The sequence below is a fragment of the Mus pahari genome, chromosome 3 (genome assembly GCF_900095145.1).
Source record: "Mus pahari chromosome 3, PAHARI_EIJ_v1.1, whole genome shotgun sequence".
Lineage (NCBI taxonomy): Eukaryota > Metazoa > Chordata > Mammalia > Rodentia > Muridae > Mus > Mus pahari.
The window spans coordinates 137,857,951-137,885,710 of NC_034592.1; the positions used below are offsets into that span (position 1 = coordinate 137,857,951).

The 27,760-nt window shown below is 48.1% G+C and overlaps 1 protein-coding gene across 3 annotated transcripts; it reads right to left on the minus strand.

The window, feature by feature from the left end:
- Positions 1–918: 918 nt before the first annotated feature.
- Positions 919–27,652, minus strand: Ggt7 (gamma-glutamyltransferase 7). Of its 3 annotated transcripts, none has more exons than XM_029535886.1 (15): positions 27,435–27,652; positions 17,995–18,230; positions 17,622–17,773; positions 16,394–16,511; positions 15,234–15,343; positions 14,949–15,022; positions 14,450–14,646; positions 12,525–12,612; positions 10,654–10,781; positions 10,404–10,492; positions 7,468–7,617; positions 7,237–7,354; positions 6,442–6,579; positions 5,082–5,181; positions 919–1,655 (listed from the first exon to the last, which is right to left on the minus strand). In XM_029535886.1, the coding sequence occupies exons 5-15, from the start codon at positions 15,272–15,274 to the stop codon at positions 1,492–1,494; spliced, it is 1,287 nt and encodes a 428-aa protein (XP_029391746.1). In that variant the 5' UTR covers positions 15,275–15,343; positions 16,394–16,511; positions 17,622–17,773; positions 17,995–18,230; positions 27,435–27,652; the 3' UTR covers positions 919–1,491. The 3 variants fall into 3 exon arrangements, with proteins under 3 accessions (XP_029391746.1, XP_021048293.1, XP_029391747.1); XM_021192634.1 differs by having other exon boundaries at positions 15,234–15,301; positions 27,435–27,646; XM_029535887.1 differs by having other exon boundaries at positions 1,484–1,655; positions 5,089–5,181; positions 15,234–15,301; positions 27,435–27,637.
- Positions 27,653–27,760: the final 108 nt, after the last annotated feature.

Consider the following 27,760-nt stretch of genomic DNA (forward strand, 5'->3'; position numbering starts at 1 on the left):
GAGCTTGCAGCTGCTCTTTTAGCCCTCTGTTGGCGTGCCACCATCAAAAACTAACACTCTGGGGCCTTAAGCCCAATTAAAGTCTTTCTTTTTAAGCTGTCTTAGCCATGGTGTTTTGTCACAATAATAGAAAATATCACAGTATGTACAAATAACATTGCGTATGAAAGGTACTTGTCATGTGAACCATTATTCTTATCAAAGAGCTCACCTAGTAGATGTGAAATTGGTTAAGAACACAAGTTGTAGAGTCAGACATCCTGAGTCCGAACCCAGGTTCTTCTACTTAAAAGGTAAGAAACTTTGGACGAGTCCTTTAAACAACTTTTCGCCCGTATTTCACCAATAAGGTGCGAATACTCTTTACATCTGGCTCAGAAGCCTTGTGACAAAGATTAGGGAAGATTACTTAATAGTATCTACAATAAAAGTTATTATTGGTAATTGCTAGTATAGTTTTGGCAGCAAAAGCCCTACAAAGTTGATTCCAGGTTGTCCAGGTGTCATGGGGCTTTTCAGATAGGGTGAGCCAAGGTCTCGTCTCTTTCCCCTACTTCCAACCCCATGGTTGGATTCTTGGTCTCTAGCTGGGCATACCTTGACATTTTGGGGAGTTTACAGAACCCCTGGAGGTGAGGCCTAGCCTCGGGAGGGAAGAGGATAATAAGGAGAATAAGGCTTGAGGTTTAACTACTGATGTCTCTGCCTCCTGATGTGCCCCAGTGTGAGCAAGCTCCCCTGCCATAGCTAGGAGCTGTTTTGTCACCAAGCCACCCCTGCCTGATGGATCAGCTCCTTTTAAACTGCAAGCCAATGCAAATCTTTTCTTTCTTAAGTCACACCTTGCCAGGTATTCTATCAGAGCGATTCGAAAGCAATTACTACATCAGTTAAACAGAAATCAAGCCAGAGTCAGGGTTAAGCAATATTCTTTCTTTAATTCCCCATTGCAAATGGAAGCCCCTGAGCTGATACCCACCCCACCCCTGCTTGGCTGCATGGGGACCTTCAAATGCAAGGCCCCTGCCTCAACCTGGCGGAAGGGGAGGATTACCTCTCCCTATAATGGCCAATTTTTTAAAAAAATCCTAGTCACTTAAGAAATGGGGCCAGATACAGGAAAAGGGAGCTGGAAGACAAGGCCCAGGTCAGACCAGTCTGAAGGTGTTGGGATTGTGAGACCCTTGAGAAGGGTTTGCAAGCACATCCCTAAGCTCAAGGATAGCATGGCTGAGAGAGGAGAGGAGACAGACAGACAATCTGACTCCTCAAGGTCCTGCCTGCCTGGTCATGGACACTGCTGTCATCATTCCCACCAAAGGCCTCCAGTTGGAGAATTTTCCAGTTACTCTGGGATAGGGTTTGCTAAGCATCCCCTCTGGCCCCTGATCTGAGGCATCCATGGGGTCCCCCTGAGACCAAACCTGGGAGAAAGAGGGACTCTGGGAACATGCAAAGGCGGGGAGCAGAGATCCCGCCCAGCCCAATGCTCTACAGGATGGTGGCTCCAGCTGCATCCGGGCTCCGAGGGTCCTTCACACCGATGATGAAGGTGTTGGTTCTCCGACTGCCGTGGACCCAGGATAAGACATCTACCTTCTCCACATGGTGACCCCTGGCTTCCAGGAACCCAATCTCTTCCTCAGTGAACTCACCTGCAAACCATCCCCACGGCATACATGCATTAGAGCGCTGACTCAGGGACCTTACTATCAGATCTGAGTAATGGTCTTAGCTGGTTCAACAGCAGGAACTGCATGACTTTGCATAAATTGCTTTACTTCCCTGAGCCTCAGTGTCCTCATGCACACAGTGGGGGATTGTAGAGAACCTACCGTATAAAGTTGTTTATGTACATAAAGGACTTAAAGGAGATAGTGCATAGGAAGCACCGAGCTTGGAGTCTTGTAATCAGTCCGTGATAACAATAAGTAGTCATTCTCGTTTTGTTTTGTGTTTTTGTTTTTTGAGACCGGGTATCTCTATTAAGTAGCCCTGGCTGTCCTGGAACTCACTCTGTAGATCAGTCTGGCCTCAAACTTATAGAGATCTGCCTGCCTCTGCCTCCTAAGTGCTGGGACTAAAGGCGTGAGCCACCACTGCCCAGCCTAAGCAGGCATTCTTAAGAATGGCAAGACTATCACTAAGTGGCCACCATTACCCATGAGGATTACTGCATGGCCTACTTAATGCTCACCCAGCCCTGCCTTCTTTTCAGCTCTACACAGGAGCCAAAGGGGCTTTTCTCCTACTCAAAGCCCTCCAACAGCTCTGACAGGTCTTAAAATAAAAGTCAAAGTCCACCTAAGCCTCTAGGGCCCACCAGTCTCTTTCTAAAGCCTTCTCCTGAGTGCCTTCTGGTCTCCACTTTGCTTAACTGCTCTGGCCTTACTGGAACCCTCCCTGTCTCCCCAGCCACACTGGCAAACTTACTGTCTCTCCAGTACAGGCCTTTGTGCCCAATATTGTTTCAGTTTAGAATGCTTTCCCCTTGATGGTCACACTGTTGGCTCCTTTACATCATTCCTGTCCATGGTCAAAGGCACATCTTTGAGACTTTCCCCAGTATCTAGAATATCAGTCCCTGTCAGGATTATCCTGCTTTCTTTCCCCCTTTCTCTTCTCTTTGAAATGGGAGTCTTATGTAGCCATGGCTGACCTCAGACTTACTACGTCCCTAGGTAGCCAAGGATGACCCTGACCTTCTGATCCTCCTTCATCCACTGCCCAAGGGCAAGCACCACTAGGTCAAGTTTTTATTGTACTTGGGTAGAACCTAGAGCCTTGTTCTGAGCAAGCACCTACCAACTGGCTTCATTCCTAGTCACATCCTGCTGTTTTATCTGTTTGTTTTGTTCTGTGTTGTTTGTTTGTTTGTTTGAGAGAGTGTCTCATTGTGGCCTAGAAGTTCTCTGTAGACCAGGCTGGACATGAACTCACAGAGATCTGCCTGCTTCTACCTCTTGAGTGCTGGGATTAAAGACATGCACCAGCAAACCCTGCTTTCTCCTACCCCCCAAAATAATTTACTACTGTTTCTACTGATTGACTGTATCTCTCTCCTTAATTTAAGGGTTTTAAATGGCAGGTTTGCCTTACTTCTGCTTGCTTCCAAATGTTTATAGAAGGTCAGCACACTGTAAAGTGAAGTCTGTATTTGTGACACTGTGGCTGTTCTTTTTTGTTTTTGTTTTTCAAGACAGAGTTTCTCTGTGTAGCCCTGGCTGTCCTGGAACTCACTCTGTAGACCAGGCTGGCCTCGAACTCAGAAACCCACCTGCCTCTGCCTCCCGAGTGCTGGGATTAAAGGCGTGCACCACTATGCCTGGTGAGACTGTGGGTGCTTGACCTCTGGCATAGTTCAGGTTTTCATCATCCTGCCTTGAGCCATACCTACCTCCCCTAGCTAAAGCAAACAAGCTCTAAGTCTCTTTTCAGCTGGTTGCTTCTTAACTTCGACCTCAATAATAAGCCTTGTTAATGTTACGTCCCTTGTTCTTCTATAAAGCTTGGTCTTCTTATGTTCCCAAACAGGATGATTTGGGGTGATTCTTTTGGAAAAGCATTATTAATCTATTTATTTGTTTTTTGAGACAGAGTTACTCTATTTTATAGCTCTGGCTATCCTGGAATTCACTGTGTAGACCAGGCTGGCCTCGAACTCACAGAGATCCACCAACCTCTGCTTCCTAAGTGCTGAGATTTAAAGGCATGCACCATCATGCCTGGCCACTAGAAAAAAAATCCATATTACTGAATAGCATTAAATAACTACATCAGAAATCAATTTCCTTTGTGCTTCATTTTTTTGTTTTTTTGATAAAAGCAAGGTCCATGATCTCTAACAGTCCCTGAAACTTCTTAAATAGTGAGAGAGATCCTACAGGCCTTAGACAACAGCACCTAACTACAACCTAAACATATTTGATTTTAAATAACTATTCATTATTTACTTGTTGCAAATCATATTATTTTCCTATTTATGATCATAAGGTTTATGCTCAAACTACTGATTGACTGTATCTCTCTCCTTAATTTAAGGTTTTTAAATGGCAGGTTGTCTTATTTGTGATTGCTTCCCGGTGTTTATAGAAGGTCAACACACTGTAAACATTAAATCTATATTTGTGAGACTGGTTGGTTCAGGAAGAAGTGTATCTGTAGATATGCAGCGTAATGGAGTGGTGGCATAAAGTCGCAAAGGTGCCAGGTAACCTCAGGAAACAGCTGGTCTCCAGTGCCATTCTTTCTGGGTCTTTCACAGATTGTCCCTCCTGCCCAGAAAGTCTGATACCACTACATGTCGAATACCCACTCCTAATCCAAGGCCCAGCCAGTCACCACCTCCACTGTGAAGCTATGAGCTTCTTAATCTTCAAAATGAAGCTTTGCTGTTAGGGGCAACTCTGTGTCCTTACCATCAACCCCAGAGGTCCACGATCCTGTCCCTGCTCTCCTTTCTGATCTCAATGTCTCCTCACCCACCCTGGCCTCTTTTTATTTCTCAAAAACATGAAATTGAACCTGCTCCAAGTTCTTGGCACCTGTTCTCTTAGTCTACAAAGCTCTGCCCCAGTTTCTGGGGGTTGGGGGGATGGGGACACGGTGCTTTGTCACTCTTCAGATCTCAGCTTCAATGTCACCAAAGAGAAGCTTCCTGCCCCTGTAGGTCTCATTACAGCATCCTGCTCTGATGCCGTGGTCAAATTTGTCTTTCTCTGTCTTTTATGTCTCTGAGTACTTTTCCTGTCTCCCTATAAGTGTAGTATACCCCCACAGCTGGAATGATGCTTGGCACGTAGTAGGTGTTCGTCATATACTGATGAATGGAAGTTTGCCAAAAAAGATAGCTGTATCCCATTTTATAAAGGAGAAAGCGAAGTCTCGAGGGTTGAGACATGGATTTCCTAACACTAGAAGGTCAGGGAATGCCAAGACGGTCCAATCCCCAGATCTTACATTGATCCTACCAAAACCTTCTCAAGAAGGAAGTTAATGCTGGTCAAGGCAGGAAAACCTTGGGAAGAGCCCTTCTCCATCCATCCCTGTGCCCATCCTATGGGAGCCTGCCCTGCACTCACTGTCGACCTGCAGGAGGTTGGACTGCAGGTCTGGGTGGAGGCGTCCTCGGGCCAGGCTGTCACTCAGGTTCCTGTTCAAGGTCAGGACATTTAGTAGAACCTGTGGGCAGGCAAGGAGCAAAATCATCAGAGCTGTTCCAGAACCGATGACTCAAGACTCCATAGCTCTCACCCTCCGCCCGAACCCTCTTGTCTTTAGAAAGCTCACGATGACTGAGTAGATCACTGAAGTCCTGCAACTGCCCTGGAAACAGATGACCTAGGGTAGCTGTCCCCACTTTACAGAGGAGGGATCTGAGGGCCAGAGAGAGACTGTGACTCCCTTTCAGAGTTTAAGGAAAAGGCATTGCTAGCATTGGTCTTCTATAGTCTAGCCCAGGGCCACCTTCCCTTCTCTCCAGACAAGGTGGGGTTAACAGGATAGTTTAGAGGACAAACTGGGTAGTTTCATCTCAGTGGTTAGGGGCTGGATAGACTCAGGAACTCAACTTCCTACCAAATGCAATAGCTAAACGAGCTGAGCCAACTCCTTAACCTTCCTAAGGTTGCTTCCTTAAATCGAAACAATCATTCCACTCAATGCTGGGGGAGTTAAAGGGGTTAACATACATACACACAAACACACATAGCACACAAACACATCTCACACCAACAGACACACATCACACATACATACACATCACACACACACACACACACAGACACCCCCCCAGAAACATACATATCACACACACACATACATACCACATATTATACACACACATCACATACATACACATCACACATACCCCCCCCCCACACACACATTACACACATACACCACAGTGCCTAGTACTAAGTAAGGACTCTGTGATATTAGTTATTGTAGTCCACTTCACAGAGGAGGATACTAAGGCTCAAGAGAGGATAAGTGGTTTTCCCAGCATCCCACAGTTGAGGGCTGGCAACACTTAGGCTGAACTAATGGGATTCTAATTCAAGAGTTCATTCATCACCTGTTCAAATATGAGCCTGCTGTGTGTCAGGTGCTCGAGCATACACGGAACTGTTTTGAGGTATTCTGGAGAATAGCAGGAGACCTTATTTTCCAAACAAGACCCTACAGAGGGATGCTGGTCTATTCAGGTATAGAGCAGGGGATGATGGGATTTGAGACTTATAGAACACAGCAGCCCAGATGTCAGGGCCCTATTTTCATTATGAAGCCCAACACAGCACATCTGTGCCCAGGATAGGCCTGGCACAGTGCAGTACAGACTGTGATTGCCGGAGAGCCATGGGATGCAATATGTGGGACACGGCAGACCAGCTCACAGCATGGCTCCTGACTACAAAAGATCCATAATGGAGTAGCTCTCACCTGGGTCAGGCCACTGAGGCCTCGAGCAGCTCCGTTGGCCCCCAGAGCGAGGTAGGTCCCACAGAGCCCTTCTGCTGGTCGGACTACAGTGGGCAGAAGGAAAGAGAGGGGCCGCTTCCCTGGCTGTACCGAGTTTTCCTGTTGCCAGAGGACAGAGATGGAAAGGGGGAATGTAGAGTGGGGCAGAGGGAAAGGCCCAGCCCACCTCCTTTCCCACTTCCTTTCTTCCACATGGTCCCTGAGTTCTACTCCTGGGAGATGGGCCTCTTTCTGGCAACACTGTGCTGTCTGTGAGAGAAAGGGGTCCAGGAAGACTATCGGGAAAAGCAAGGGAGAAGTGGAACCACTGAGCTTCAGTGCTGGTAATGCATTGCAGGAGACAAGACTGAACGAAGAAAAATGGCAGTGGGAACAGCAGAATTCCCATTGGACCATCTCTGTGTCTTTGCCCTATAGGAAGCTTGCAGGGGCAGAAGTGCTGGCTCCAAGCAGACAGTACTACCTTGGTTCCTCTTGGCATCCTATCACAGATCTGAACACTATTAGCCCAGCATTATGTAACCCTAGCTCTCTAGTGCCAGAGGCAGCCCAAGCACTAAATGGGGGTCAGTGGTCTCACTGTCCAGACAGGAGGCACGACTTTCCCTAGTCACACTGAAGGACTGGGAATGAAGTGAACATCTCATTTCCTTAACACGGGAGTTCTTAAAGGAAACAGGGAGGGAGAGGGATCCATGGTGTTGTGTGTCCTATCTAGCCTCAAGGTCCCTGAGAGAGTGAGCAGCGCGACCCTACCAGGCTGGGTGCAGAGTGGTTAGCTGTCCTGTTGGGCCAGGAGAAGTCTAGCATCTGGCTGTTGAGAAGGATCCCGGAGGGGGTGAGGAGGCCACTTCCAAAAGGCCGGTTCAGGGAGCTGGGGGTAGAAGTGAGTTGAGCCCTATGGGTGCCTTCACCCCCACCCAGCCCCGACTTCCATGCTACTTGGAATGATTTACTCTTGCTGGTTCTAAGCCTGAGCTGGCGTACCTGACCATGGCTACGATGAAGTCATCAGGGCCCATGACCAGCACCTGGGCAGCAGTGGGAGCCCCGTCCAGCTCATAGACAGGCAGGAGTGGGGCAGGGGCTGCCTGAGAGTCACTGATGTGGCCCCGGAAGTTGGCGGCCTCCACCTTGCTGAAAAGAGGGTGGTAAAGAAAGGGGTACACGAGGAGCCTTCGTCACATCCCACCTATCTGTGGTGGCTGTGTGCCTGCTAGGTCACAGCTGCCTTCTTCATCGGAGCATTAAGCCTACAGAAGGAGATCGCACTGCTAACATGTACAGAACACCCAGGAAGTAACCATTGAACTGAACCAATTTCTTTAGGCATTATTCAGAATTGAAGAGCCAGCCTTTTATTTTACTTAATGTTATAATTATTTGGCTCTATTCCTCTCTATGAAAATGCCTGGGCCCAGGGGATGCGCTGAAGGTATTTGTTTGGATTAAACAAACTTGATTGATTTGGACTCATGTTTGTAGTTTGGAACTAACGTTCATTAAGAATTTAGTGAGATGGGGGCCTGTGAGATGGCTCTGCTGGTAAGAGGTGCAAGTCTGACAACCTTAGCTCAATCCCCAGAACCCGCATAAAGGAAATGGGGGTGGGGGTGGGGGTGGGGTGGGGTGGGGGTGGGGTGGGGGCGGAACCAGCTCCATGAAGCTGTCCTCTGACCTCTATGCACACAACACACACCATCATCATCATCAAAGGATAAATAAAATAAAAATCTAAAAAACGCTTAGTGAGAAACCAGAGTGTTGATACACAGTTGTAATCTTGACACTTAGGAGGTAGAAGTGGATGATTTTTAAGTGCTAGGTCAGAACTAGAATGCATAGAGTTCCAGGACAGGGGAGGAGAGCAGGACAGGGAGGGAGAGAAAACCGAAGTGTTTTAGTTGGGGAAAGATTTTTGTATATGGGGATCTTTATCTGTTATTAGTTTGTTTTGCTTTTGTTTTGTTTTTCTGTTTGCAAGGCAAAGAATATATGGTAAGCCCTCTATAGCTATTTCCTGGCTGAGATAGCTGCACATGCATGTGTCATGCAAATGCAGGCCTGTTTTAGAGCTGTAAGCCCAGCTGAGGGGTTCTCCATTATCAATGCTACTTGCCGTGTGCTGGGTTATTTGTGGAGATCAGGACATGATAAGTTAGCGAGGATTACCAAAGATGTTCATTTGGCTTACAACCAAACAGGCTGGTAACCATGCAAAGTGAGCCTGGAGCTCTGGGTGGGGAACCCTGAGTGTGCTTGCTGTTCGGGGTTCTGGGTGGGAAACCCTGAGCGTCCTTGCTGCTTTGATGCTCACTAGTTTTCATTGTTCTTAATTTTGCATAATATTAACGTTTGCTTTTCTCTTTCTAGCCCTGGCTGGCCTGGTACTCACTATCAGGCTGGCCTTAAATTCAAAGATCTGCCTGCCTCTGCCTCTAGAAACCTGAGGCCCAGGATGATACTAACTTTTGTTATAATGTATGTTCTATGTGAATTCTGGAGGTCAATGTGATATTAACTTGTGTGTGTGTGTGTGTGTGTGTGTGTGTGTGTGTGTGTGTGGTTAAGTGCACAAGCTCGCCTTGGTGTACACTTGACGTGATGTACATATGGTGGTCAGAGGACAACCATGGGTGTCTGTCTTCACTGGTCACTTTGTTTGAGGAGGGCTCTCATATACCAGGCTAGATTCTGGGAATTCTATTTCCATCTTCAGAAGTTACTAGAATTAAAGACTACCATGCCAGGGTTTTTTTTTTTATGGGTTCTGGGGATTTTAACTAATGTCCCCACACTAGTGCTGTAAGTGAATCTACCCCATCTTTTTTTTTTTTTTTTAACTGACTGCTACAATTAAATGTGTTTCATATATAACAGCTCACTTTAGCTCAGGTTAACTCATAACTTACTATGTAGTCCCAGCTGACCTTGAACTTATGGCTATCCTCCTGCCTCATCCTTCTGAATGCTGGAATTACAGGCACAAGTCAGCAGTATGATGTTTTGAGGAGGTGTATACACATGGAGGAATGGTCAAATCTAGCTAACTAGCAACTGTGATAGTCCATAGTTATCATTTCTGTAGTGAAAATACCCAACTCTTTATTATTCAAAATATAATAGCTTGTCATTAGCTAGCCATCACGCTGTGCAAGAGGCCTCTTATTCCTGCCATCTGCAACTATGCATCCCTTTCTCTGAAGCCTCTCAATTTCCATCTTTTTGCCTTTAAATTATAAGTTGCTTACAATTTAACGCACAGAGTGGTGTTTGAGTAACAGTACAAACTTACATTAGCTGTATTTTTGGCTTGTGATGTTCTTGGTGCTAGACTGTAAGTCAGGTACAGTAATGGTCAAACAGTCAACCCACTCTTACCTTTATGGCCAACTAATAATAATAAATTGCATTTAGTGCACATTTACTATGTTCCCAGTGAATGTGCTGAATACCGTAAATGTTATCTTATTTATATACATATCCCCTTATCATCAAAACCTCACAGAGTGGATACAGTATTGCCAGGCTCCTTATGTCATCAGACATCGTGAGTTTAAATTACTTCCCCAGAGTGGTCTCACCGAGCATGACCTCACCACTTTGCCGCTTGCAAAGATACAAGCGCTCAGAATCCCCATCACCGCCAACCCCTGCAGAGGTGACTGTGTGGCCCTCAGGCTTTCCCTTTTCTACTCTAAGTGGAGGGCAGCTGCGGCTGTACAGGTTAAGGTTATGCAAAGGTACGATGGGTTCACAACTCCCTCTGTAGACAGGGAAGGTGAAGCAGCCAGAGGCACCACAGGTCACACAGAGTTAGGGCTCAGCTGAAAGGGACTTGAGACATCGTGAGCTTTTGCCCATCCCTTCTCCCACTTCTCCCCTGATTTCTGCAGCACCCAGGGCCATATCCCAGGACAAACCTGAGCATGTCGTCCATGCTCTCAGTGATGGTAGAATCATAGACAGGGTCTCCCAGTCTGCTAGCCAGGGCCAATGCAATCTTCAGGGTCTGAAAACACAGCAGGGATGTGGAAAGGCTGCCAGGCCCCTCCCAACACCCCCACTTGGGGGATTCTCGAAACTCAAAGGTGCAGTCCTGCTCCAAGGAGGTGCTCTATTTTCCATTTCTAGTGATCCCAAATTCAGGCAAGATGGAAGAGTGGGCCTTACCTCTGCTACCCAGTGAAGCGCTTGCTCACGGGATACAAGGCTGGTGAGGTTGAAGCCCTCCAGGATGTTGAGAGCACTGATGAGAGCCGGGCCTGTGTGTGGGGGTGGGGGACTGAGAACCAGGTGGCCTGAAAGGAGAGAAAATGAGCAGATAGCAGGAAAGGGGTCAAGTCATCTTCGTATAGCATATCTCTTGTGCATACCTCACATTACACAGACAGACGAGAAAAGGAACCATAAGAGGTAAAGGGACCCACTGAAGTTCACACACTGGCCACAGGCAGAGCCCCCCATGCCATAGGAGAAAACTAAGATGGAAGAGCCGAGCTGTGCTCACTTTGGCAGCACACACATTAACTCTGTGGCCTGCTGAGAGTCACACTGCAGGTCACTGGCAAAGCAGGGACAGGTAACCAAATGTCTACAGAATCCTGGGTTGCTATGGGCTCCCTTCAATCCCTCCCACAGGTCAGGAATTGTTCAAGAGCTCTGATGGTTCCACTCAACCTGAAACTGCTTGGGAACAGCATCCTTCTCTTCCTACTTTGTTATTTGGTGGTCGGACGTGAAAAGAATAATAGCACCACTGGAGACATAGAACACGGGCAGTAATAATTGACTCGTCTAATCAACCCTATTCTATAGGGACAGAAACACACGAATCAACCGGGCCAGGATTATAGGAGGTGAATGTCAGGTGAGCCTACAGCACTGGAGACACTGGAATGCTGAGACATCCCAGCCTGGGGAGGGAGAACAAAAAAATCCACCATGGATTCAGTGCCCACTGTGGTCAAGGCAACTTCCCATATTATGTCATCAATAGTGGGCACCCCGAGATGTGGACACTATTACTGTCTCCACCTTAAGAACCTCAGAGTGGGATGTTCAGGACAAGAGGTACAGCTGATGCTACCTCAGCCTTCCTGACACCAAAGCCAGTCTTTGTTCTGTGTCATATATGACCACCTCTAGATGAGTTGGAGACTGGAAACAAACTCAGAGGAAGCCTCGCCCAGGGACTGAGGTAACCTGTCCTTCCTAGAGAGGAGAACTAAGGACTCCCAAGGGACCTAGCACACCACACCTTGGGATCAGCAAATATAAACTGCATTCATGCCATAGGCTTGGCTTTCTAAGTTTCTGATTGGTTCCTGAATTGTTCAATTCCTCCCTAGGTTTCAATTGTCTTTTACCATCAATGATGGGCAAGTCTGTGATTGTCTCAAAGGGCTCATTCTGCCCTTAGATGGACTTTGGTCTCAAAAAGTCTTAGGAAGCTCAGGTCAATGAGAAGGGAGCTAGAAGACGGAGTGGAGGCAGTGCAGAGCCAAATCAAGGAAACCTAAGATGCAGCTCCATAATGGGGAACTCGCCCTCTGTAAAAGGTCCAATTCCCCGCGCTATATAAAAGCAAATAGATGGGCTGGTGAGATGGCTCAGTGGGTAAGAGCACCCGACTGCTCTTCTGAAGGTCCGGAGTTCAAATCCCAGCAACCACATGGTGGCTCATAACCATCCGTAACAAGATCTGACTCCCTCTTCTGGAGTGTCTGAAGACAGCTACAGTGTACTTACATATAATAAATAAATAAATCTTAAAAAAAAAAAAAAAGCAAATAGATAACAAATCCCCAAACAACAAAATAAAAAGCCATGTCCTAGGTGCCCCCCCCATCCTCATCACTAATAACTGACCCCATGTTATCTCAGGAGGTAGCTGGCTCTGGCTTGTTTCAACAACCTAGGGAGCTCACTGCCTCTGTTTATCTCCTGAGACAGAGAAAGGAGTTTCCAGGCCAAAAAGATGTGGCCATGGACTGGCAAGCTTCTCCTGAGTGGGGACCCTTAGGAGCTGGGGGAGAGGTCACCTCGGTACACTCCACACACAGGCTTCTCCATGAGAGCACTATAGTTGCTGAAGTCCTCCTCGGTTATGACACCCCCTGCGTGCTGAGCCTGGAGGGGAGAGAACCACCGTCCATCACCATGAGCTGTGAGGATGGCTCATGCCACATGTCAATCACAGATGAGCCTGTTACAACTTTTGTTTCTTTTGGGATCCCACCAACCCCAGGTTAAAAGGAGGCAGAGGAAATTGCCATGTGCATAAGAATGATCAAAATTAGTTAGGTGGTGGTAGCATTAGGAGGCAGCAGCAGGTGGGTCTCTGAGTTTGAGGCCAGCCTGGTCTATAGAGTGCGTTCTAGGACAGGCAGGGCTACACAGGAAAAGCCTATCTCAAAACAAACAAACAACAACAACAGAAACAAAGGAGGCTGGAGAGATGGCTCAGTGGTTAAGAGCACTGCCTGCTCTTCTTAAAGTCCTGAGTTCAAATCCCAGCAACCACATAATGACATCTGATGCCCTCTTCTGGAGTGTCTGAAGAAAGCTAAAGTGTACTTACATATAATAATAAAAAATAAATCTTTGGAGCTAGTGGGAGCCAGAGCAAGCAGAGGTCCTGAGTTCAATTCCCAGCAACCACATGCTGTCTCACAACCATCTGTACAGCTACAGTGTACTTATATACATAAAATAAATATATATTAAAACAAAACCCTAAAAAGCAAAAAAAAGAAACCATCTGTTGTTTTACTATAGTTAACTAAAGACACGACAGGGCTGAGTGGGGGTAATACCTCAGTGGTAGAGTACTTGTCTTGTATGCTCAAAGCTCTACGTTTGAGCCTTAGGTTGGCCTTCTTCTATAGTAAGACTATTACAGAACTATGGACTTGAAACGGCCTTGGCAGGACTGACCCACCCTGTTAAACATGACTGATCACTCTTCCCTGAGCAATGCTAAATCCTGTACAAATCAGTGTGTTTATCCCATTCCAGTAGCACATTCATTGTCAATCTTTTAAAAATAATTTCAAATTATTTAGAATTATTTTATTACTATACAGTACAGGTGTTTTGTCTGCATGCATGTCTGTGCACCACATATATGCAGTACACAAGGAAGCCAGAACAGGGTGTCATATCCCCCCAGGGACTGGAGTTGCAGACAGTTGTGAGCCCCTGTGGATGCTGGGAAGCAAACCTGACCTTCTAAAAGCGCAGCCAGTGCTCGTCACCACGGAGCCATTTCTCCAGCCCATGCCAATTTTAAATTACTATTACCGCTATCAATCTTCTTTTATACTTTCTAGTACATAACTTTAGATTTACCTGCCCTTAGTGAACTGCTCATTGAATTTCTTGGCTAGTATATAGTTATGTGTCTGGCAGATTAATGAAACACAGTGACCAGTACGGACAGTGCACTTCATGACTGAATGGCACACCTATGTCATCCCCACGGTATATGACAGTGGCTTAGATAAATGTCCCCACTGCACAGTACAACCCAACAATAGTCTCAGTACCCATTATTACCCCAGACTAAGCCTCTTTGGATTTAGGGGTAACCCCCTTTGTCAGTCTCCTATGTCAATATCACCCTCCATTCTTGGAACATCCCAGACAGAGCAGGGAAGAGTCTAGACCCAGGAGAGCTGATACTGGTACTGAGTTTCCTGAGAAGAAACAGACCCAGCGCCTGTACAGTTCGCCCTAGCTCTGATAATCCCAGTCGTTCCTCTTCAAGATCAGCTCTACCTATGTTCCTCACGTCACAGGGAAGACCGCGCTTCTTGCCCTTAACAACCACTGGTCTGATGTCTAGCACCAGAGATTAATTTTGTTTATGAAGCACACAACCAGAAACAAAGTAGAGGATAAATGGGGGAATGGGGCGTCACAGGGGCAGTGTGAATAATACCCCACCTCCCACTGTCACACTCACCTCAGCCACCATCTCCAGCGTGAGGTTGCCACCGTTGTAGAAGGCAGCAGGGCCAGAGGTGCCGAGGATATCCAGTACCTCAGCTAGATCAGGCCGTCGCAGCAGGGAGCCAGGCAAGGGTGGGTGGCCCAATGGCAGGAAAGTATCCAGGAAGCGGTCAGATGCATTGGGAGGCAGCTGCTCAGCCAAGGCATGAGCTGCAGGGGGGAGGTGGAGAGGCTGGGTGGGTGGTGCCAAGACTGGACTTGATGGGTCAGGTGGATGAGAGCTAAGTGACTGGCTCTGAGCTCAGGCTCCCCAGAAACATGTCAGAGCTGGGACGGATAGATAGGCTCCTCCCAGATCCTCCCCCTGGAGCCTGTCTCCAGGTAAGAGTGGAATGGGGAAGAAGTCTGAAGTACAAACTGGAAAAAAGAACCCCTTTGCTTGGGGCCCAAATCTCAAGGTCTCCCCATTAACCGTGTACCTTCCCCCCCCCCCACCTCCAGGCCCCACTGACCTAGATCATGGGTCACGTTGAAGCCATCTTGGGCCACAGCTGCTGCGAAGGCCAGGACTTGGGACCAGGGCAGCCTGAGGGGGCCGGAGAGCAGGGGGTGGAGGAGGTCCTGGGGGGAGGAGGAGGGGTCCTGGGGGGAGGGGGGTTCCTGGGAAGGAGACTCCTGGCAAGGGAAGGGGATATTAGGAAGGGGAGTTGGGAAGGAAAGAATCCAGGAGGGCAGGAGTAGGCCACCCAAGGAAGGAAGTAGGCAGAGATCCCTGGTCCCCAGGGGAAGGTCTTTACCTGCCATAGAGCTGATGAGCTTCATGTAGCCCTTTCACCATTCCGGGGACCCCCACCAAGAGCCCAGGCTGGGCGAGGCGGGCAGGCGAGGGAGAGAGGAGACCAGGTCACTGGAAGGGGGGGGCTGGGCTGAACTCCGCAGAGTCCCAAGCCAGGAATGGCTGGCACAGGGGAAAGACATAGGCCAAGTATCCCAAGAGAGGGACAAGCCTTCCCCATGGGGTACCTCTCCCTCACCCCCGACTTCTCATCTGCAAATGCAGAAAGGTTCCATAGTTCACATTGGGTAATCGGTGCCCTGGTCTTTTTAAGTGGGACTCAGAGGACCTCAGTTTGGCCAGTTCACCATCACACCACCATTACCTGACCTGTGACAACTCAGGGGTGTGTTTGGTTTTGGCCATGGCACTAAATGCCCACTTTTCCAAGTTCCTGACTCTCCTCCTCTGGACTCTACAGTGAGTTTGCCTCTAGCGTGTCTTTCTCCCAGTATGACAAAGCCTGAGAAAGTTACAGTCATCTGACTTAGAGTGGGACAGAGGAGGTGGTTTACTTAGGTTTTCTGAGACAGGGTTTCTCTGTGTAGCTCTGGCTGTCTTGGAAGTCACTCTGTAGACCATGTGACCTTGCTTCCCAAGTGCCGGGATTAGAGGTGAGCACCGTACCTTAGGCTCCTCAGAGGAAGCCTATACTTTTCTTTCAGGCAGGTAAGACCGTCAGAGAAGTAAGATGTTGTGGTGTAATCTGTTAGTAGTCATTCAATTTTTGTTTTGTGCATTTTGTTTCAATTTTGAAAATTTATTTACTAATTTGTTTGTTTGTTTATTTGTTTGTTTATTTGTGTGTGTATGAGTATGCACATATGACCATGGTATGGGTGTATGTAGATCAGAGAAGACTTGTAGGAGCCTATCCTCTCTTTCTACTATGTGTTTCCTGGAGACTAAACTTTGGTTGTCAGGCTCAGTGACAAATGCCAGCACCAACCAGTCCTTGTTCATTATTTTAAGTTGGGGGAGGGCAAGTTGCCTGCCATGACATAGCTAAGAGCCTTTTGCTCAATTCATTAAATATGGAGCCCATCGATGCTAGGGTTAGCAGAAGGGGATGAAGGAGACCTCCCCCTCCCCTGGACCCTCTCTTCTCACCAGGGTCCCCACCTTGGTATCCCAGGATCTCTGCAGGGCCTCTTCTCTGAGGGCCCCGGGCGCAGACTCCCGGAAATCAATTAGATGGCTCTCGTTCCGTCGGATATCATGTACCAACATCACGCCCCCACTGGGAAAGACACAGAGTGGAAAGAGAGGAGAACTCCGCACCCTTCTGAAAGATTCAGCTACCACTCCCTAAATCCCCGTGGGAAGGTTGTAGGCTGTCTGCCACACTCGGTGAGATGTTGGAGCCCCCTCCCCAGCAAGGATTCATAAACTCAGCCACCTACAAAGGGTAAAACCTAGGAGGTAGGGAACCCAGGTTACTGGAGACTTTAATCCCTGATTAAGAAAACTGCAGAGACTGGGGGAACAGGCCGTTCTGTCCCCTCCCTAGACCAGAGCTGGTCCCCTGCCAGCTTCCTGCACCTGCCTACTTGGTACACCCCCTCCCCCTCCCCAGGGCTGGATTATGTAAGGAAAAACCCTGTGTGAGGCCAGGGTTGCTCCTACCAAGAGAATGATTTTTGTCAGCTTGTTCCTTTTCTGTGGCATATTTACATCTGGGCAGAGGGCAAAATTAAAATGTGTGCGGCTAAGCAACAAATAAGGAAAGCAGGGTAGATAAATAGCAAAGTGGCCAGCACCCTGACCCACCATGGGAGGCACTCTGCTCAACTTCAGATAACTGTAGCCACATAGGAATGCGGGCTCCATGTTACCAGATTTCCTGTTTGTTCCTGAGATGTTAGCTGTTAGCAATCTGGGTTTTTATGAAAAGTGTCAACATTTTAACAACAGCAAACTTTTTTTTTTTTTTTAAATGTGCAAACCAACCTAGGTGCTGGGTTTGACTTTTGAACGTCCAATTTGTAGCCTTGGTTTTAAGAACTCCGAGCCTGGGGTGTATTTTCTGTGGACAATCAGAGTCACAGGGATTGGTGAGCCTTAACTGATACCCGGGCACCTCATCTTACACATCACAAAACTTCTCTCCTGGTGGAGAACCATGAAAGCTCCTGAACACCTCCATATCTTCCGTGTGGTCTGCGATTATGACTCCATCCAGGGAAAAAAAGAGTGAAACTGGCCATTGAAAGAAACAAAGTAAGGAGTATATACGGGCCCACCTTCGCCTTAACCTAGAGACACTGCAGCCAGGCCCACAGACCAGGGGACGACAAGAAGTAGGCCTGAGGGACCCAGGCCTCCACCAGGTCCTTACCCAGCTCCTTACCCGCCCAGGCCAGAACTGTGTGGAGCCACAATCCCCAAACACAAGGCTGCGGCCACAGCTGCATCCACGGAAGAGCCCTGTTTACTGAGCACCTCCATGCCCAGCGCCGTGCAACGGGAGGCATCCGTCACCACAGCACCTTGCTGGAAGATCTAAGAGCAAGAGAAGAGCGGACTAGTCGGGCCCTCCACCACCCTCAAGCACCTCCATTAACCTAGAACCTCTCTCTTCTTGTCCTTTCGATTGTCTTGAGCCATTTCCTTCCTTTTCCCTTCCCACTTCCTAGCAGCCTCCCACTACCCCAGCCATTCAATCGCCATCACCCTCTCACCCCCTTCACCCAAGTTCCCTTCTGTCCATCTGCTCCCCTCACCTGGGGATCCCCGAAGTAGATTTGCATGACCAGCGCCACGGTGACACCTGTGGCGAAAGTGAGGCAGGCGGTGACAATGACCGTGAGCCCATCCTGGCGGCAGGAACACTCTGCTGCTGCAGCTGAGAATGGGTCCTTGCGAGTCTCCCGTAGTGGTGACCCGTCCTGACTGCCCATCTCCGATGACGACGAAGGCAGCCGCTGAAGCCGGGCAGACTTCAGGAAGGAGTCCGGGTCTGTGGAGAGGCTGGGTGTCTGTCTGGCAGCCTCCTACCAGGCCCTGTGGCCCTCAGGGCTGGGCGGTCCACATATCTCTCTGCCCCGCCCATCCCACAAAACCCACTGCCCTGCACTGCTCAGTTTTCCTCCACTCCCGCACACCTTAGGGCCCGCAAGGACGCCAGTCCCCAGGTGGAAAAAGACTTCAAACTGGCCTCAGAAAGGTTGGATTTCTGCCTCTGGCGAATACCCACTCTAAGTTCCATGAGTCTGGTTCTCCAGGCTGAGAATAGCCAGGAGTGTGAGGGTGTTCAGCCTCCCCCTGGAAACCTTATCCTGTCCTAGCTCGGTATCAGCCTCCAGAACAAGGAGCCTACTATCGAGCCAACTACCTTGGCTTCCAGCCTTGCTCCACGCATCCATTCATTCAATGGAAAGGAGAGCCTACAATATGTCTGGCCCTAAACTAGAGCAGATAATTGCCACCTTTGCAGATGGGCTCAGGCCAACGGAGGAAAAGAAAACAAGTAAATACGTTGTGGCAGATGTTAAAAAAGCATGAGGGGCGGGGGAGTTGGCTCAGTCTGCAAGCACTAGGACCTGAGGTCAACTCCCCAGCACCCTCCTAAAATGCTCTTGACACCATCATTGTGGGGCAGACACTGGTTGAGCCTGAAAACTAGCTCCCCAGGCAATCTAGCCTGAGGAGGCCAGCTTCTGGCTCAGCGAGAGACTGACTCAAGGCAATAAGGCTGAGAGCAATAGAGGGAAGATACCCAAGGCTCTACTATGGCCTCCACCTCCATGCATGCTCCCAGGAGCAAGTGCGTGCGCACAACACACACACACACACACACACACACACACACACACACACACACGAGCATGAAATGAAATGTGATGTGGGAAGAGAGACTGCTCACGAGGGAAATCAGGGAAGAACCTCATGAGGAACTGATTTCTGAACTGCAAATGAAGAGACAAGAAAGAGCTGCCACGGAGAGAGAACACAGAGACTGGGTGGAGAGTGTTCCAGGAAGAGAGAACGGAGGCTCAAAGGCCCTAATGGAGGAATGAGTTTGACATTTGAAAGAAATAGCAGGTCTGGTGGCTCTGGTGTGGCAGCAAAAGAGGCAGAAAAACCCAGTCCTGGTGGACGCCGGTCCTGCATACTGGTCCTAAGGATGCTGAGAACTCAGACGTGACCTCTGTGAGGACACTAGCGAGTTGTGAGGCAGTGAAGCCATCTGGGATGGTTTGAATAAGAATACCCCCCCCCCACACACACACACAAGGCTCAAATACTTGAATGCCTACTCAACAGGGAATGGCCCTATTTTGAAAAGATTACGAGGTGTGGCCGTGTTGGAAGAAATGTGCCACTGAGGGTGGGCATCCAGGTAGAGAACTTTCAGCTACCTCTCCAGCACCAGGCCTGCCTGGACGCTGCCCTGCTCCCTGCCATGATGATAATGGACTGACTCTCTGAACCTGTAAGCCAGCGCCAATTAAATGCTTTCTTTTCTTTTCTTTTCTTTTTTTTTTTAAAAAAAGATTTATTTATTTATTACATGTAAGTACACTGTAGCTGTCTTCAGACACTCCAGAAGAGGGCATCAGATCTTGTTACAGATGGTTGTGAGCCACCATGTGGTTGCTGGGATTTGAACTCAGGACCTTAGAAGGAGCAGTCAGTGCTCTTAACCGCTGAGCCATCTCTCCAGCTCCCTAAATGCTTTCTTTTCTAAGAGTTGCCATGGTCATGGTGTCTCTTCTCCATAATAGATCACTGACTAAGGTGCCATCTGGTTTGTGTTTTCATATGTTCCCTCTAGCTGCTGTGTGAAGAGCAGCCTGGCAGAAAACAAGAGAGGAGGCGAGGGGGCGTTGAAAGCCACTTGTGGACAACTCACTTCAAGTTGTGAGCATCACCGCCTTCATCCTAACAACACAGCTAATCCCTAACACGGGGTCGGCTGCAGGATCCATGAAGTGATGGACTCGGAGAGTCAGCTCCTTTTTTACCCATGTAAAATGCTGGGCAGGGCTGGGCGACCGAGACGGAACGATCTTGAGTGCTAGCTCCCTAGCCAGTCTAGCTGAAAGGCCAGCTGCTGGTTCAGTGCTAGACTGTCTCAGGGCATGAGGAAGAAAATGCCACAGGAAGATGCAGGTCTTAATCTGGTCTCCACACGCACTCCCAGTGCTGCAAACACCTTCTCTGACCAAAGTCCTCCCCTCTGGGTGCTAGTACCCTGAACCCACTCCCCGGTGACCAAAGAGTTCTAGATATTTGTGAACGGGGAAGTAAGAGGATAACTTTAAAGCCTTACTTACTCATTGTATACACAGTAAGTTCTATTCGTTTAGACATTTGATTACATTAAAATTTGACTGCCATATTTTTCATGTTTACTTGATAAAAATCCAAGGTCTTTGACTTGTTTAAGGATGTTTAAGGACCTCCACAACTCGCACCTCCATCTTTTATGTAAATAAGAAATCGCAAACGGCCGGGTGGTGGTGGCGCACGCACTTGGGAGGCAGAGGCAGGTGGATTTCTGAGTTCAAGGCCAGCCAGGGCTATACAGAGAAACCCTGTCTCGAAAAACAACAACAACAAAAAACAAAAAAAACAAAAAAAAACAAAAAAAAAGAAAGAAAAAGAAAAAGAAAGAAAGAAATCACAAACGGGGCTGGGGAGAGATGGCTCAGTGGTTAAGAGCACTGACTGCTCTTCCAGAGGTCCTGAGTTCAATTCACAGCAACCACATGGTGGCTCACAGCCATCTGTAATCGGATCTGACGCCCTCTTTTTATGTGTCTGAAGACAGCTACAGTGTGCTCAAATAAAATACATAAGTCTTTAAAAAAATTTTTTTAAAAAAAATCACTAACAGCTGGGCAGTGGTGGCGAACACCTGTAATCCCATAGAGGCAGACGGATCTCTCTGAGTTTGAGGCCAGCCTGGTCTACAGAGTGAGTTCCAGGACAACCAGGGCTACACAGAGAAACCCTGTCTCAAACAAAACAAAATCATATAATAAATAAAACTACGCAAAAATTATTAGAATCCATTTAAAGTGGTCACTTTTAGGAAAAGATACTTTAGGTAAGAATAAGGTGAGTGACTGTTTTGATTGAAAAAATTCTACTTTTTTACTTTATTTATTTATTTAGGTTTTTCGAGACATGGTTTCTCTGTGTAGTCCTGACTATTCTGGAACTCACTCTATAGACCAGGCTGGCCTCGAACTCAGAAATCTGCCTGCCTCTGCCTCCCAAGTGCTAGGATTAAAGGCGTGCGCCACTACCGCCCGGTTTTTATTTATTTTTAAGATTTTTATTTATTTGAGTACACTGTAGCTGTCTTCAGACACACCAGAAGAGGGCATCGGATCCCTATTACAGATGGTTGTGAGCCACCATGTGATTGCTGGGAATTGAACTCAGGACATTTGGAAGAGCAGTCAGGCAGTCAGTGCTCTTAACTGCTGAGCCATCTCTCCAGCCCTTACATTTTTATTTACTTTGTGTGTGTGTGTGTTAGAGAGAGAGAGAGAGAGAGAGAGAGAGAGAGAGAATTAGAGACAAAGTCAGAGAGACAGACAGAGACAGACACAGCAGAGAGGAGTGTCTGCCACAGCACATGTGACGTCACAGTTTTCTGCGGCTGCTTCTCTCCTTTTACCTTGGTGAGGCAGAGGCCCTCTTCTTGTTTCTGCTGCTTTTCAGACACCAAGCTAGACGGCTGGCAAACCTCCAGACAACTCTCCTGTGCCCGCCTCCTATCTTACTGAAGGAGTTTTAGGATTAGAGGTGCAAATCGCCACGTCTAGCTTTCAAAGGGTTTGGTGGGGTAAGTCATCAGTTTTGCACAGCAAGTGCTTTTACCTACGGAACCATCTCCGCAGCCTTATGCCTTTCTAATTTCATCTCCTTCTGTGTGCATGCACATGAGCTTACACATGCATAGCACGTGTGTGTGCGCATGAGTGTGCACACATGCCCTCCTGTGAAGAGGACACCTTGCAAGATCCTGGGCTTGAACTCAGGATGTCAACCCACACCCAGCTTTTTTTTTTTTTTTTTTTTTAATGTGGGCTCCAACTGAGCTAGCTCTTGCACACTTATACTACTTTAAAATTTTAACATATATACTTTGAAATAAAAAGTAAAAATTATCCAGAAATAAGAATTGGAGGATGGAGCCGGGCGTGGTGGCGCACGCCTTTAATCCCAGCACTCGGGAGGCAGAGGCAGGTGGATTTCTGAGTTCGAGGCCAGTCTGGTCTACAGAGTGAGTTCCAGGACAGCCAGGGCTATACAGAGAAGCCCTGTCTCAAAAAACAAAACAAAACAAAACAAACAAACAAACAAACAAAAAGAATTGGAGGATGGCTGGATGTGGTGGTGCACACCTTTCATCCCAGCACTCAGGAGGTAGAGGCAGGTGGATCCGTGAGTTCGAGGCCAGCCTGGTCTATACAGTAAGTTACAGGATAGCCAGAGTTTCACATAGAGAGACCCTGTCTCCAAAGCCAAAAAGAACTGGAGGATAAGACTGGATAACTGGCTCTGAGCTAAGCATGTGTGCTGTTCTTGCTGAGAACAGTTTAGCTCCTAGCACCTGTGCTGGGTGATTCATCACTGTCTATAACTCCACCTCCAGGGCATCTGACACCTCTGGCCTCTATGGGTACTGTACCAAATTCAGATACCCACACATACAGATAATTAAAGATAAAAATAAAATCTTAAAAAAAAAAAATAGGCTGGACATGGTGGTGCACGCCTTTAATCCCAGCACCCCGGAGGCAGAGGCAGGGAGATTTCATGAGTTCAAGGCCAGCCTGGTCTACAGAGTAAGTTTCCAGATATCCAGGGCTACACAGAGAAACCCTGCCTTGGGGGAAAAAAAAATAAGAGAAGGGGACTTTTACTTCCTAAAGTATTTTATTTTGTTTTTACATTAGGCAAATAATATGTACTTTGTTTTTTAATTCTTTTGATTTTTTACATTTCTTACTGTAATTTTATATGTATACTTTTTTGGCTGCATATATATCTGTACATTATGTGTGCACCTGATGCCCTGTTTTTAATTTTTAATTTTTTAAATGCAGCTCGTCAGGCTGGCTGGAGAGGTGGCCCAGGGTTAAGCGGAGTACTGCCTGATCTTCTGGAAGGCCTGGGTTTGGTTTCCAGCACCCACATGGAGATTTACAAGGGTTTGTAACTCCAGTTCCAGGGAATCCAATGCCCTCTTCTAATCTCCTCAGGCACTGCACGCATGTGTTGCATAGACATGCAGGCAAAATACCCACATACATAAAATACGAAAATACTTTTCAAAAAGTTTGTTATCCTCAGACAACCATGCTATCCTCAGATAGTCATGCTCGTCTCTAAACCTCAACATCACTAGCAGTCTGTACATGAGACTTGCTTGAGACAGAGTCTCTTGTTTGCAGCTGTGTGCACCAGGCTAGCTGGCCCATGTGCTGCTGAGTCCTGTCTCCATTTCCCATCTCACTGTAGAAGCGCTGTCATGCCTAGCTTCTTAGATGGGTTCTGGAGATTTGAACTAAGGTGCACACACTTGGACAGCAAGGGCTTTACCCAGGGCACCACCTCCCCAGCAAGACCTTGTATTTACTGAAGCTGATGATACCCTAGGTATTGCACATGTATTTCCTCAACGAATTATTTTCATGACTTCATGAGCTAGGCTCTGCTTTCCTCACTTTACAGATGAAGAAACTTGTCTATGGCCATAACAAGAATACGTAGAAGAACGGGGGCCTTGACGTCACCTTTCTATGACACTTGATGGCCTCCTTTCTATTGATTTACGTGGCATGGGCAGCTATTTCCAATCTCCAAAACCAATCCAGTGAGCAGGGTGAGTGTAACGGCTCACACCTGTGATCCCTGCACTTGGGAAGTAGAGGCAGAAGGATAAGTGATCAAAGCTTGCCTGGGATAAATGAGGCCTCATCTCAAAAAAAAAAAAAAAAAAAAAAAAAAAAAAAAAAAAAAAAAAAAAGTAAAAATCCAACCTTACTAGATAATTTGAGTTGCTAGATCTAAGATTATTCAACATGTCAAGTTACTCATTTATTTAGCAGAATTATATACTTAAAAAAAATCAAACATGGGGAGAGGGAGGTACATATCATGTGCCCTACATACATAGTAGGGCAATAATCCCATTGATAAGAGCAAGATACTGGGGGAAAGATTGGTTTGGGACCAGAAGAAAAAAAGTTTATTAGAGACAGGCTTGTGGCTGGAACTTAGAATCCCAGTGCTCAGGGGACTGAAGTATCGAGGCTGCAACAAGCTCGAAGCCAGTGTGGGTTGCAATGGTGCGTTCCAGGCCAGCCTTGGCTATATAGTGAATTCCAGTCCAGCCTGAGCTACAGAGTAAGATCTCAGTCTCGAAACAAACAAAAGCCCTGTGTGTTTCCAGAGAAAGGTGGGTTTAGCTTTGATTATCCTGAATTACTGAGACACAAGGCATTGCTGTCTTAAGGTAACCCGTCAAAGTATTTCATTTTCTTTCTCTTCCATGTTTTTCAAAAACAGGTTATAACACACCCTAGTCTGGACTTGAACTCCCTTAATGGAGAGATTTCTGAACTTGGGGTGACATGACCGGAAGAGCAGAGTGGTGTGTGAACTTGAGGTGAGAGGGCAGTGGTGGGAAGTACAGCTGAGTGACTTAGGAGTCACACAGGGGTGACAGGTGATGACATGGTGGTCAGATGGAATTTAGGAGATTCTTAGGAGGGAGGGTTATAGAAAACCAGGTCACGTTTTGAAAGTAAGAAGAACAGAGGGAAAGACTCAAAGGTGGCTTCTGGCATCTACTTTGGACTCCGAAGGGCGGTGTCCCTCACTGAGAATGGCACTGGACAAAAAGGAATCGTGTGGGGAAGACATGCTGATTTCTACATAGAATGTTTAAGGTTGGGTATCTACAGGATACCTGGAGTCTAGAGCCTGGGAGAGGAAGGCTCGTGTGGCTTCCATGCGGACGAAAGGAAGCATTTCCTAACTTTGGAGCGGTCACGGACTCACTCTCTTTTCTCTGGGGCCTGCTGTGGGGTGCATGGGTATCAACTATTTGTTAATGGACCCTTTATTACCCAGGTTACCGAGACCCAACAAAGGTCCTGGCTAAGAAGACAGGGCCACGCCACTAGGTGGCACTACCAGGCTGAGAACAGAGAAGGTCATGTCAGCCTACAAGCTGTTCTAGCTGGACCAAAAGAGTCTTGGGACTTGGAAACAGGCCTAGGTGACATGGCACCAAAATGCTCGTACTGTAATGATGGCAAGGGCCTCCAAAGCGAGCCCTGGAGCCCTGAGAACCTTGGTGTCCACCCCTGCGGTCAAGTTTAAGTTCCTGGGAGCTTGGGTAACCAGTCTCGATGGTGAATTTCTAGGCAAGTGTTCTACCACTGAGTTATACCTCCAGCCCCTCTCTGTTGAATTTCCACCCACACCAGTACGAAGCCTACCCTGAACTCCCCCAAGGCTTTCCTGAGGTTTGGAAATTCCATTCCCTATCAGTACTTCACCTTGGCAGCTTCTCCCTATCATCTATTCGTTCAATAAATGTACTGAGTGCCCAACACTGTGCTGAATGCTGGAGAAAGAACAGTGGATGAAAAAGCCACAATCCCTGCCCTTAGAGGCCTCATAGACGTACAGTAAGAACCTTACCGCCCAAACAAATAACCACAGGCTTTTTAATAAAGCAATGACCTTTAACAGAGGGCCAGAAGAAGACAGGTCAAAGGTCCTGCTTTGTTATTTATGACAGATGGATATGCCTTGTAGAGGCGGAGGAGAAAAGGAAGGCCCAGTACAGGGTGGGCACACCTACTAAACTGTAGGAAGTCACGACCGTACTGCTCTTAATCTCTGAATAGAAAACCCAGACTGACCAGGTGGCTGGTGTCAATAGATGACCAGGAGGTTCCACCAGGACATCCTTTCCCACATCCTCTCTTCTAGCACCAAGGCTACCCCGCCCCCCCCAAAGAAAATTAGTTTTGACAGGCAGCTCTGACATTTGAGGACCCAAAGTCTACACACCCCATTCTTAATCCCATCACAGGTAAAGTGAGATTCAGTCAGCCTGGTGGGTTCTGGTGGTCAAGAAGCAGAGGAGCGGATTTCCACTTGCCAGGCTGGGAGTGACAGTGGAAGAGCCAGGCTGAAAGCGCTGAAGCAGCATCCTCCGGTATAGACAGGGATATAGCTCAAGTGCAGGCACCACCAGGAGGAAGTCAGGGAGCAGAAGAATGCTCTGATGCCAGGAAGTGACGTTGAGGGAAAGAGGGCAGAGGGATGCAGGATAAAGAATGGTGGGGAGCACAGAGCTGGACCACATGGGCAGATAGCAACAGGGAGGGAATACCTACCGATCTCTTGGTCCCCAGCTCCCTCTCTCAAGCCCGGCTTCCTTCCCAAACTTCGTCTCCTTCAGTTTCAGCAGAAGGTTGAGAACACAGATCTTGTTGCTGACCAGAAGCTCCTACCGACCTGACTAACATCCGGGCCAGATCCCCATCTCTGGAAGGGGTAGGGTAATCCACAGAGCAGCAAAGGCACTGTAGTCCCCAAGGACTTTGAGAGGTCATGCTGTCCATCCCCCTGTCTCCCAATACCCAGAATCCCCAGACAGAGAGGAATCACATTTTCTTTACTCCTCTCTGGACATGAAGAGATAGATTCTCAGCTCTTCTCGGGACACTCTGCTTCCCATAATCCCTGGCTATGGTGAAGTTCTCCTTAAGATCTAGACTCCATCCCGCCTGCTGCAGTCTCCTACTTGGCTTCTTCTATCCTGTCCTCTGTGGCTAGAGAAAAGCCTTTACTAGGTGACCACGGCTGTTTTTAGGCTCTCCCTCCAGCATCCCTTCTTTCTCAATAGGTTCTTCCTAAAAGGTAATCATAGTCTCTCCTGCTGCAGTCCTTGCATCCCCTCCCGCGTCGCATCCTAGCCTCTGAGGCAAAAATACCCCTTTCCCCACCAGACAGTTAACAGGGCTGAGGAAGAAGGGGAGAGGTCCAGGATGCAGAGGATGAAGGAAGGAGATGGGAGATTGGAAATGGATGCTCAGAACAGAAGGAGGAGGACCAGGACACCAGCCCCCACCCTCACCCCCCAAGGCGGGGCAGGGATGGGGCCAGAGGGCCTCACCAGTATCCGGGTCTCCCAGGAAGGCGTCCTCGTCCTTACGGCCCCTCAGTGGGGCCGCAGGCGCTGGCTCGTCCTCGGGCAGCCTCGGGAAGCTGGTGATGCTCATATAGTCCACTGGTGAGTAGGCGCCTAGGGCGCTCTCCTGGCTAGCCTCGTTCTCTGTCGCCATCCTCGCCCTAACCCCCAGCAGCGCAGCGCCTGCCGGAAGTGGCAGTGAAGAGGGGGGTGCGAGGGCGGAGGGCGGGGTCTGAGCTCCTGGACAGCCGGGAGGGGGCGCCCCCACCGTCAGCGGTGTCCTAGTATGACTCGCCCCCTCCTGCTTAAAG